The sequence below is a fragment of the Toxoplasma gondii genome, chromosome VIIb, assembly GCF_000006565.2.
Source record: "Toxoplasma gondii ME49 chromosome VIIb, whole genome shotgun sequence".
Taxonomy (NCBI): domain Eukaryota; phylum Apicomplexa; class Conoidasida; order Eucoccidiorida; family Sarcocystidae; genus Toxoplasma; species Toxoplasma gondii.
The window spans coordinates 4,438,583-4,451,018 of record NC_031475.1 but is presented as its reverse complement, the minus strand read 5'-3'; the positions used below and the strand labels follow the sequence as shown (position 1 = coordinate 4,451,018).

The window sequence follows — 12,436 nt, the reverse complement described above, 5'->3', positions numbered from 1 at the left end:
AATCGACGGTGAACTGCGCGAGCCGCCGTCGGGGGGCTCTCCGCGCCACACCGACGGTCGCGCTCCTCGGTAACTCGTTAGGCGACAGCAAAACAGGAATCTCGTCTGTTTGTGCAGTTTGGAGAAGATTCGAAGTCTTCAAGACACCAGTGCATGAAAGGAGCATTGACATTGTTCAAACGCTCTCCTGGGACTAAAGACGCGTCGATCCTTTCATAAGGGAAACAACAACAGACATGCTCTAAGGGTGGGCACCGCAGGAGGCAAATGCTGTTTCCCCGGCAGTACCTAGCCGTTCTGAAAGGTTTCCTGCAAGTTTCGAACCGCAGGGGATAAAATGCACATTCCTTTCCGGCATTTAACAGTTTTCTCCCTTTTGTAGAGGAGGGGGTTAAATGATTCGGTCCGTCTCTGGGCAGCCCGTTGAAAATGGGGGTGGAGTTGTCTGTTGAATTTCGATTTGACTGCGTTGCCATGACAGGCTTTCTAAGACTTCATGCTAGAAAGCGGGTTTTAGACTGACAACTTAGGGACCTCTGGCGGTCAATTCAAGACCCCAAGGGATTGCCAAGCCGCTCTGTTCCGTTTAGATGACCTGTTATGACGAAAGGGAGACAGCTGCTGACCAATCTTTAAGGCGCCGAACAGGCACACGCCATGCCTGTGAAAACCATTCCGCTGCCTCCGGCCTGTTGGGCTTTTTAGCTCTCTGGACAGAAAGTGGATAAGGTGGAGAAGCGGTGAATTCCTTGATTCGAAGACCGAGGAAGCTATTTTGTCTGGTGGTTCTATGGTAGTGCTTGGCTGCATGTAAGTTCAGACGACCGTTACACGAACCGACTCGTCTTGGAAGTGAGTAGCCATGGTCTGTACATTTGCTGACAGTTTGTTGGTGTTGCTAGAAGATGCTGGCAAATACCAGTGCACCTGCTCTGAGCACATGACCTGAGACAGGAAGGTAAGGAAAAAAAAAGCAGAGCTGACAAGGTACCGTGAGATACACCCATCACCTGTTCTGCGGGAGAATGCGAGCAGATTTAACGATCCGTGTTCGACCCTTTAGAACATATGCTTCCTATAACTGTTGGCGGTTCTCATCTACGTGAAAAACGGTAACCGTCAGTTTCTGGTCGCTCGCACGAGCGCGGTGTCTATACCGTCACAGTTGCTAGTACCATTCAAACAAGTAGAACATCTGTGAAGTGACTTTCGTGCTTCTGTTTTGTGCAGGAGTCTCCCTGCAACAAAAAACAGGTGCCGTTCTTAAGTCTGGCTCTCTCTGCCGACTCTTCGATGAAGCCAACGACGGTTGGATTTCTTCTGCAGTTCCGACAGCAAAAAGTTAACGACAGAGACGCGTCTCATATAAGAGGGAAGAACGAACAAGTACGCAAAAAAGAATTCGAAAGGCACGCTGGAGACACAAAGGATTCCTGTTGGTTTTGCAGTATGAGGTGTGAAGCCACTTTTCCAGTCCCGATGTCACGAACTCAGCTGTGGAATTAGTGCCCGCTTTCTGGCGAGGCCCTTTGTAGCGGCTTCTTCCGCCCACCACCTTCGATTCCCCGACTCCTCACTACAGTTGTACACACAGGTTTCACACTGGTGGAGGTATTGCTTACACAGAAGGACTTGAAATTCACATGTTTGCGCTCGTGAACAGAGCAGCAAATCTGCGCATCCAAGGAGTTTTCGATCGCTCAACTGTCTGGAACGGCCACCCCGAATGGTCGGAATCTCTGGTACTTCGCTGAATCTCGACTTGTGAATACTGATTCCACGAATCGTTCAGACTTGCTCCCATTTGTCACGAAGAAAACGGCGACGAAAAACTATGGAAGCTGGTGCAGGTGACGCATGGAATCTATCGAAAGCAGCTTATCGCGTTTGTGCCGACAAGAGGCTGGTCTAAATCCAGCGTCATTTCGTGCTCCCTTGCCCGATGCTGGAATTTGTTTCCCGCCGGTAAGGGTGCGATGTTGCTTGCACATACCGGGCTGAACTCGAGAATGCACGGCAACAGTTTATGTGTCTGCATCGATTATTTCGATTGGGCGCAGATGTCCAGTGCAGCAGGATGTTGCATCCTTTTGCTTTGGCTCAAAAGCAGTCTTTTCGTAACCTGCCTTCCGCCGGCGAACTGTTGTGTTAAGGGTGGCGGGGCTCTGCCACGAAGATCCAGGAGGAAAACTTTTAAAAAGAGCAAATCGTTTTTTCGAAAGTATGTGCCCTCCAGCCTAGACTGTTTTCTCATCTCCGCACTGCACCGTCCTAAGCCGCCTGTCCGTCGGTCACTTTCTTTTATTTTTCCGGGTGGAAACACACCAGGAGACATCCGCCAACAGACCAAAACGCCCACAGGGTAAACTCGCTTGGGAAAACTCGAAACCTGGAAGAGACGGTGGAAGAGTGCAGTGGAGATGGAGTGCCGCATTATTTCCAACACGACAAACTTCCCAGAGGTAACTTTGCCGCGCAGCCACCTTATTGCGCTAGGTCACCTGTTTTGTCGGTTTCCACCTCTGGATTGTCTGTAGAGACTTCGCGACCGCCAGGTGAGGCTTGAGGAACGATCCTGGTCACTTCTTTCGCAGAAACGACTCACCAGAAGCGAGAGACGTTCCAATACGCGTTTCACTGGACATCAATGGAATGGCGACGCGCCAGCTACGAATCAGAGGTACTAGACTGTTCAGACGAAGACTTATTCACCTGAAGACGAATTTGATGCGCCCACAGAGTCTCGCCGGTGCGCCTGTTCACGAGGAGCCGGGCAGGCTCTGTCTGCGATCGAGGCACCTGTAGCAAGGGGAAATAGATACACGATATAATCGAGGATGACAGCGAAATTCCACATGTCTAGGGGCGCCGCATGCGAAAACCGTCGATGCAGTTCTGACGGGAATCTCCCATCAGAGTGCAGAAGCAACTGCCTTTATAAATAAGAACGTTCGTGCTTCCTTCTCCACGTTTTAGGCGGAAGGTGCACAATTATGGAGCCTGTGTGCCCTGAAAAAGTGGTGTAACGACATGCAAACGCGCATGCACAGTCGCTCCGTCACGCGTGGATGCATCGCGAGAATCATTACGAAATGCGTAGAACGAGCTCTGCGCGCATCGACGGGCTTGCCTTGGTGCCGTCTCTTTCCAACTTGGGTTCTCGACAGAGAGATGACAGGAAACGCAAGAACGCGTAAACAAGCATACCTTGATAAGCGTCAGCTGGTTCGCCGGCAAAGACGCCGCATCGAACTGGATATTCGGGTACTGCTTCCGGTAGAACTGGAGGAAGAGCATCGGAAACAGCAGACGTACCGACAGAAGAAAAAGTGGAAAAGGGAGGAAAGGCGCCACCGCAGAGCGACAACAAGACAAACAAATCCCCTCCTCTGGACGATCGGATGCCCCGCGCTGCATCTGTTTGGCGTCCCTGTCGTTTTACAAAAGTTTACAAGAGCGGTCTACACATGCCTACCCCCTATACCGACACACGTCGCTACGCCGATATAAATACACACCCGAACACAAATTGATTTACTTCTTGCAGATACTCGAAAGCCATATGAAGGCATCGATGGACGCCCGCGCGTGGAGATATGAATGCGTGCACTTGAGAGTACGTGCCTGTCTCCATAGATGCATTTATACATGTGAATATGAGAGAATATACAAGATCGTTATTCCGTCTCGAGTAGATCTGCGTCGATGCCAAGGAACCACTGCGGAGGGGATCGAGACGGGGACGAGTCTAGGCGAGACAAGAGCGAGGAAAACGCGAGGGAAAACAACAGAAAGCCAAAACCGTGTCATGAACTGGGACCACGAAAAGAAAGCAAGAACGCGTACGGAGTGCAACGTGTGAGGCGCGGGAGGGTCGTAGCCGTCGGGGAGTCTTTCCCACTTCGCTGAGAAAGGATTGAAGAAGGCGCGAACCAGCTTGTCTCCCCGGAAATCCTCGTCAGTGAAGTCGTCGTTCAGGCTGATCAGAAAGAGAAAAAGAGGAAGCGGAACGCGCGCGTGTACGAAAACGAGAAGTCAGATCTGGAGCAGGCGCAGAACCGAAAGCGAAGGAAAACCAGGAGAGATCTAAGCGGAAACGCGAACTCAGATCTGCGACAGGCGCGTGGAGCTGAGAACAGAAAACGGAGACGACGCGAAAGAAGAGAAGAGACAAAGTAAAGACAGAGCACGCCAGCGAGTACGCAGAGGGGAGAAAGGAAAACGGAGATGACAAGAGAAGAAAACAAAGAAAGACACGAAGCGAACGAACAAGCGGATACGGACCCGAAACCACAAGCAGACATGAGCAAAGAGAGAGCTGCGAAGCCCGGAGACAACCGACAGAATCCGAGAAAGGGGAAAGCAGACGAAGAGTTCATGAGTTCCAGAAGAAATGAAAACTCCAACGACCCACGCTGCATCGAAGGACTTCTTCCCCTTGTCGTTGATGTACGCGGCGAATCCGAAGACGGCGGCTGAAGTTCCCGCGATGATCCAGACCTGAAGCAACGGAGACAAAACGATTGCACGTTGCCACCTCCTCCACCTCACACTCGCGTTTTCTTCCTGATTTCATTCTCTTCATGCTTCCGCGCATCTCCAAGATTCCTCGCTCTCGTGCGTTTCATCGTTCTTTGCATTGCGTGTTTTTTCACGATTTTTACAGCGAAAACCGACTGCCGCCCCTTGGCGCCTGCATGCGCCAACTCCCTCGGGTGTATGTACAGCTGTGCAGGGGTCTGCAAGTCTCTTTTTCTGTTAGCTTTTTCCTCACTGGATTGATGGTGTCGACGTAGGGCAGGTCTTCGCGGATGCCAGCTGCATAGCGTCGATAGCGTTCTCGTCTCTGCTCTGGAGAGAAAAGAAGAGGCAGAAAATACAGGAGGAATCGCTTTTATGTGTATGTAGAGCTCCTTAAGCGATCGATGACAAAAAGGCATGTGGAGAGCAACACGAATCACAGAGGTCCTCTCGAGCTCCCCACCATCTTGTGAGCTACCGTGATACCCCTCCGTTCTCCCGTTGACCGCGGGACTGTGAGGAAGGATCCTTCTGTTTTCTCTTCTCCTTTGTCACTGTCTCCATCGTCGACTCTTCCTTCTTTCGCCTCCTTTTTCCCTTGTTTTTTCAGTCTCCCTCTTCTTCGGTTGCTTCTCTTTGTCTTCTCGCCTCCCCTTGGCTTCTTTCTCTTGGTCTTCTTCTTTCCGTCTCTGTGCTCTCCGCCTTTTCCGTGTCTCTTCTCCGCCATGTCTCTCCAATTTTTCTCCCTCCGTCGTTGCTTAGTTCTTCGCTGCTCGCTGCTCTTAGCTTGCCTCTTTGCTCAGCTGTTTCCTCCCAAGTCTCCTTCCAAATTTTCTCTGCCGCGCGGGTGCCCGGGCCAGGCTCTCGCCCCGCCTCCGTTCGCTGCGCAGAACGAAACGAACTGAGAAGAGAGTCAGAAAAAGCAGAGAACGCGGAGATGACCCAAACAAATGCGAGCCTCTTTTACACATCTAAAAGAGGAACGGAAAACGTGAATGCGAGAAAGACAAACGCGTAAAAGGGAAAATCACAGAGGAGACGCTTCCGCAGGTGACTCTAACTGGTTGAGTTCACAAAAACTGTTCGCTCTGTAGTTTGGCAAGACGTCTTTTGCCCGGCTTTCTTTGCAAAAGAATCTCATCAAACAACACACCCCAGCCTCTGGTTTTCCTGCTGCTCTTTGCCGACTGTTTTACTTCGAAAAGAACAGGCGATTCAGAATCGTATACCCCAAATGAATACACAGGGACGCGGGATAGCACCTAGAACAACAACTGGCGCTCCCGCTCGAGAGATACAAACGACCAAGTTCTCTCTGAGTGATGTTGTTGAAGTAGAAGCCTAAATGTGAATCTCGTCACGAGGAAAACAGCCGACCAAGTACCTTAAGACTACTAGACAAGACGATCCAGTTGTTCAAGTGAGGCTAAATGTGTGGGGTTTGAGATCCCTCGACAATCGTTTACTCCGTATCGGTTATGCCATGACGGCATACCTGCACTTTTGTTGCCTCTCGTATTAACAAGAGAGAGACCGACTACTCAGATGCTCGTATGAACAGAAGCACCGTCACAAAACTCACCACCCCCGTATATATATATATATATATATACCTATGACCCCATATATGCACATATTCATATACGTTTTCCTATACTTATATGTATATATATATATATATATATTTACGTATGTATGTATGTATGTATGTATGTATGTATGTATGTATTTGTATGTATGTGTCTGTATGCAGCCTGAAACGGCGGTTCGCCGGAAAGGTGAGCGTGTCTAAACTGTTTCTTCATGGAGCTGACAGTAGTCAGTGCTAGCAAGTAACGCTGAAGCAAGACCGCTTTGCTTTTCGACAAAGTGGTGTGAGAGACTCAGGCAGCGCTCACCCGTCGAGCTCCTGGTCGTAGAGCGTTCGGCACCACGGCTTTTTCAGAGTCGCGTACGCCTGTTGAACTGCTTGAAAACGCTTGGCAGCGTCCTGGAAAAGCACCAGAAAACGAGACAAACGCTTGAGAGATGCCAAAGACGGCAACCGCCCGTTGTGTTTGAGAGTTGACTTCGCGAGACCCCGGTTGCACATCTCAGGGAAGAAGGAGAAAAGGAAAAAAAAGTGCCAACTCGACCCATCTGCGCTCTTCGGTCTCCAACGTTCGTTTTTACACGGGCCTTGTCTGCATGCAGACACAGACGAGGACTCGCCTGAAGCCGGTCGCGGCAAAGATCGATCTTTATTCTGCTTGCTGAATTCACTTCTGTGCGCGACGATGCTCTCTGACCGTGTCTTCCTTTTGTCAAAAGAGCATATTCGTCGCATGTCTCTGTCATCCCCTGTGGTCACCTTCGTCGTTTTGTCCTTCTCTCCCTTTTCATTTCTCCTGTCTCTCTTCTCTTTGTTTTGTACATCGTCTCTCTGCATCTCTCCCCTCTTTTCTCTGCTTTCGAGCTCAATTCCACTTGTGCAACGACATCCCGCTTTTCATGCTTCTCGCTCTCATCTGCCTCCTTTCTCCTCCTCTCTTCTCTTTAGTCCCTATCGTTTCATCTTTTCTCTGCTGCACTCCTCTTCGTCTTCGCTCCCCTTCGATTCTCCTTGTCGCTCCTTCGCTTACGGCAGGGTCTTCGGGATTCTGGTCAGGGTGGTGACGCTTCGCCGCTTCCAGATAGGCCTTTTGGGCGAGAGAAACGCAGAGAGAGAAGCGCGTGAAAGCCACAAGACAGCAAGGCAGACAGGAAACTGCAGAGAGACTCAGAGAGAGAAAACAGTGTCGCACAAGGAAGACAGACAGAGAAGAGGGGGAGAGATCTCGGAAAGAGGCAGAAACAAGACAGCTCAGAAGAAGCGGATACAGAGGGCGAGAAGGACGAAGCGCCTTTGACCCGGAGAGAAACTAAATGATGCCTGAAGTTGAAAGAGGGAGACATCCCCATCACCGGACTTTCACACAGCGCGCAGGCGACACCGAGGGGGGAACCGCTGTGTACTCGTCGCCAGGGAGTTGAAGGTTACGTTCTTGTGAAAGGAAATTTGATTTTCCATTCAAATGCCTCAGCATCAACGAATCAGTCGCGTTGGCGGCGCAGATTTCCACTCGAAGAAGTCGTGAGTAAAAACGCAGAGAAAAAGAGCTGCGAGCGTGGTTGTCTCACCTTTTTAATTTCCTCCTGAGAGGCCGACCGCTTCACAGAAAGGATTTGGTAGTAGTCTTGTCCGTGGAGAAACGGGCCTTGCTTCTGGACTTCTGCCCGTTGTCTGCGCCGCTCTGCCTCGCGTTCTTGTTCTTCTTTCTTCGTTTGATTCATCGACTCAAAGAACGCTTTCCGCGCTGCCTCGTGGCGACGCGCCTCGTCCTCTCTCTGCCGAGCTGCCCTAGTGAAGCTGTACGCGCGTGTGTGTACATACAGCGAGCGAAAAGACGAAGTCGCGGAGTCAGGGCGGGAGAAAGAGAAAAAAGAAGCGGTTTGAGGAGAAGTAGAGTGAGCGGACGACCAGGTGAAGGAGTGGGCAGAAGAAGACGGAGACAACGGAGACGGAAGAAGCGCGGTAAGAGCGGAGGAAGGAAGGGCAGAAGAAAAAGAAGAGGGGGTCGCGGAAGAGAAGGGAGAAGAAACGAACGAACGGGAGAGGGAAAAGGAAAAAAGAGTCGAGCTCGAAGGAGGTACGGCAGAATCCGAGACGATCTGGACATAAGGCGAAGGAGAAAAGGAGGGAAGCGAAGTGGAGGAAGAACAGCTCTCTCCGCGAAGCAGGGGAGCGGCAACAGAAAGCAAACAGGACCGAGGACGGCGACTTGCGGATGACAGCGTGGAGACGGCCGCCGAAGAACGGGAAGCAGACAGAACGCGAGGAGACAACCGCCGCAGAAAAGCCTGACAGACTGAGAAGGAACCGTGAACAGGAGCGACCGAGGAAAGCCTCACGGTCACGGCCTTCTTCTCCACCTTGCGATTCCCTTGCCCTCCGCTGCCGCTGCTCCCAGCGACTCCGACGAGGTGTACGTACACCCGAGATTCCGCCGCAGATTGTGCAGAGCTGTCGGTGGGCGAAGCCGGCGCCATGGCTGCGCGCAGGAACGAAGCGATTTTTTCTCTGGGGGAGGAGTCGCCGCGCGCGGGAGAGATGGGTCGAGTGGAGTTTCTTGTTTTCTGGAGAACGAGGGGGAAAGGCCTTCTGAGGAACGGCCCTCGACCTCCGTGGGGCGGCCCTCGAAGGCAGGCCATCGTGGAGAAGCGCGGACAGAGAGCAGAGGGGGAAGAAAAAAAGGCGAAGTGAACCAGTAGACTGGCGTGGTGTCCGCTAACATGCGCAGGACCTGCTGGGTTCAAAGGAAAAAACAAAAACATTCAGCAGGCGTTACGAGCGCGCGAAGCAAGGAGCATCAACGTGAAGACAGGCAACAGAGTTCGGAGGGGAAAGCTGAGCCTGTACTTCGCAGCGAACGCGAAAATCCGTCTGCATGCGGCAACACAGAAGACGAGGAGCGAAACGAAGGAGACGCCCGTGTCTCCACATGCGCGTCTGGAGATCCACGAAGACACTGGCGTTTGCAGCAGCTTGGCACCTCTGTTTTTGCCGGTAGGCGGCGAAAACGGGAGGGTGCTGCAGCGCGCATGCACCCGAGATGGCGACAGGAGTTGGGCGGAACCGAGGGAGAAGAAAGACAAGGACGAGAGAGCGCCGAGGTGAGGAAGGTACAGGAAGACACAATGGAAGGCTAAAGACTGAGAGACGGCAAGAAACGAGAGACGGAGAAGTCGCAGGAGCGGAGGAAAGAAGAAACGAGAAGCGGGACGCGAAAAAGGACCCTGAGAGATCCAGGAGGACGGAGAAAGAGACACGAAGAAAAAGGCATCTGCTTGTGTGTCTTCATCCTTCTCTTCTTTCTATATCGGTCATCAGAAAAGGAAGAAGTATCTGCAAGACTTCTCAGTCGCTTCTGGGTTACACTGTTTTTTTTAAAAGGAAAGACCTTTTCGGCCTTGCATGCAGGCAAAGTCGCATCTGCGGTGACTGGTCCTTCCATCGACGAGGCCCAGTTTTTCGTTTCTGTCGTTGCCCTTCGATTGTTGTCTTTGGAAATTCAGAAAAAGTCTTCGTTCGAGAGCACAGATGGAGCGGACCAAACGCGAATACCACATACACGAAAATCGAGAAATCGAGAGGGCGAGAAATCGAGAAAAAAACGTGTGAAGAAGAGAAAAAATGCGCGAGAGAGAAAAAAACGGGGAAGGAAGAACTCGAGGGAGAGACAGAGAGAACTCGAGGGAGAAAGAACGAACAAGGGGGAGAAAGAGTGGAAAGGAACATGATGTGTATACTTAATCAGGAAACGTTGAAACGCACGAGCCATACTAGCAGTGAAGAGAAGGGGAGAAGACGCGTCTTGATGTCTTCATGTGGACGTTCAGCTAGGCGAAAGAACATGTGATGAGAGAGCGGAAACTGTCTTCCTTTTCCGGTTCTCTCTATAAGAGAAAGCCAGACGAGACAGAACAATGTTGTCTCTTTTCTCTTATTTGAGTTATGGAGTTTCTTGGCGTTCCTCTTATTTTACATCTCCGATAAACACATATCGTTACATTTCTCACGCACGCAACGTGAACTTTTCTTCGTATAAATGTATAGATGTACACGTACACATACATTCATATTTACCTGCGTGAGAAGCATACATGTATACATACACATATAAATATATTTATATATATACATAGATAGATAAATATGTATATGCATACATGGGTAAATGTAGATATACCTGCATATATATATATATATATATATATATATATATATATATATATATCGATGTATACTGCGTCTCTGTGCTGAGGAACACCAGTTTGATAATCGACTGGTACCAAGGACATTTGCTCCTGGACACGAACATGACAGCGCCGCCCTTGCTTCATCGACTCGAGATGATGCAAAGCTTCTGTGCCTACATTGAGAAGTCCCTGTCGTCTCTTTCTCCCAGTGTTTTTTTCAGTGGGTTCTGCGTTCTCGACTGTGGCGCGGCAAGACGCTAGTCGCCCAAACCGACCTCCTTGTAGCTCTCCACCTTGCGTTCTTGTTCCTTTCGCATCTGCTCTTTTTTTGTCGCCCGTCCTTTTCTGTTTACCTCTGTTCTTTCTGTTTCTCACCGTCTTCCTTCACTGTTCTTTTCCTTGTCCCCTCTGTTTCTTTTCCTCCACGCATCTTCTCTTTGTTCCGCGGCTGCTACGTGTGTGTCTGCTCAGTCGATTTGAGCAACGCTGGACGACCTCGGGAAGCACGCACTTCCTGCTCCACATGGCGGACTGGTGCCACAGAGGCCGAGGCTTCACTGGGCAACAGTGGAGAATTTAACTTTTGAATCCAAACAAGCAGGGGCGTCTGCGAGAGACGCGGAAAACACAGCGATCCTTGCGTCGAACTTGTTTTTTGTGTTATGCCCAAGACCTTTAGATGTTCTTGGGAGTCTCTGCGTTTGTTGAATCCGCAGATATGCGTAAAAAAAACGTCACCTTTCTTAGGTCTCTGGATATCTGCAGTAATGACAAGTGAAGACATTTGACGTTGAATCTCTGCGGAGATCTGGGGACGAGCGCAAATCGTCAAAAACGTCTGAATCTTCTGACTTTAGAGTTTCGCAGGTGTCTGGAGTTTCGCACTGGTTTCCACTTGCTTCGGTCCCAGGAGAGTCACAGGTATCCCAACATGTTTAACTCTTTGGATCTTCGAAAAAATTACCGGCATCCAGAACTCTGCATCCTCCTAGTAATTTCGGATATTTCTCAATGGTCCAGACGCGCTCAGACACTTTGGTACCAGGGATGAGGAATTGCCTCCCCTGTGTTGCTCCTCGTTTCAGTATCCTTCACTTCCAAAGAAGCAGAGAAACAGCGAGAAGGTCACAGAGGAAGCGAGATAAGAAGGAAGCACACAGCGGGAGGAAAAGGGAAAGTGAAGAGGAAACACAGACACCGGGAGGAAGAAGTATGAAGAGAGAGGTCGCTGAAGCCTCACGATGTCGGCAATCTATGTTTCAAAGTCCTCTCTTCAGAGGTCCTTCCACCAGACGACCTGCGATAGGAGAAAGCTTTTTGCGTGTGTCGGAACGCGGACCACATCGCGCAGTCTTGCAAAAAAAAATTAAATCTCAGAGTTTCTGACGACACAGACGGACCGAAACACAGAGATGAACACCGAAGAGAAAACGAAAAAAAAATCACGAAAAGGCGACATGCACCACACAAAGCGAAACCCTGTCTGCGCAGCTCATGCTCGACAGTTGAGGACGATTTTATATACATACATCTATATAGAGAAATAAAGACGCCGTTCGATAAATCAAATAAAATAATGAATATATGTATCTAAAAATATTCATTTAATTTACTTTGATATATTTATGTACATATATCTATAAATATAGATATAGTGATACATGTACACTGCTATTTACAGATACATCCATATAGTTTCAGAGAGACATATATATTTATTTGCCTTTACAGACACACGCATATATATTTGTATATGTATATGTGTATGTTCATATATATATATATATATATATATATATATATATGTTCGGCTGAGCTTCCTCGCACCCGGTGAGAGCGCGTTGGACATTCATGTCTCTCGTGTATACTGGAGAGAACTGCTGGAGGGGACCGAGAAATTTGCGAGGAAGAACAGCAAAGAAAAAAAGTGGAATTAGCAAGGATAGAAAAGGGAAGCTGAAGAAGCTCCGCAAGACGCGAAGTCGCTGCCGATCCAGACGGAAGGCCTTTCGCCTCTTTGCGTCCATCGATTGCCCGAGAAACAAGAGAAGAGACATCACATGCGGCGGTTTTTCGGAGAACTCGACCACCAAGGAAAGAGCGAGACGAAGCGAACGAGAGGAGAACGAGGAGGAAG

The 12,436-nt window shown here is 49.9% G+C and overlaps 1 protein-coding gene across 1 annotated transcript; it reads right to left on the bottom strand.

Annotated features, from left to right (window-relative positions):
• Nucleotides 1–2,530: 2,530 nt before the first annotated feature.
• On the bottom strand, nt 2,531–8,874 carry TGME49_256810 (DnaJ domain-containing protein; the record flags this gene model as incomplete). The annotated part of the gene is made up of 9 exons (XM_018781120.1): nt 2,531–2,799; nt 3,208–3,282; nt 3,847–3,979; nt 4,415–4,500; nt 4,775–4,851; nt 5,313–5,422; nt 6,420–6,511; nt 7,143–7,199; nt 7,681–8,874. 9 exons carry the CDS (start codon nt 8,872–8,874, stop codon nt 2,668–2,670), a joined length of 1,956 nt encoding a protein of 651 aa, XP_018636955.1. The 3' UTR covers nt 2,531–2,667.
• Between the last annotated feature and the right edge of the window lie 3,562 nt (nt 8,875–12,436).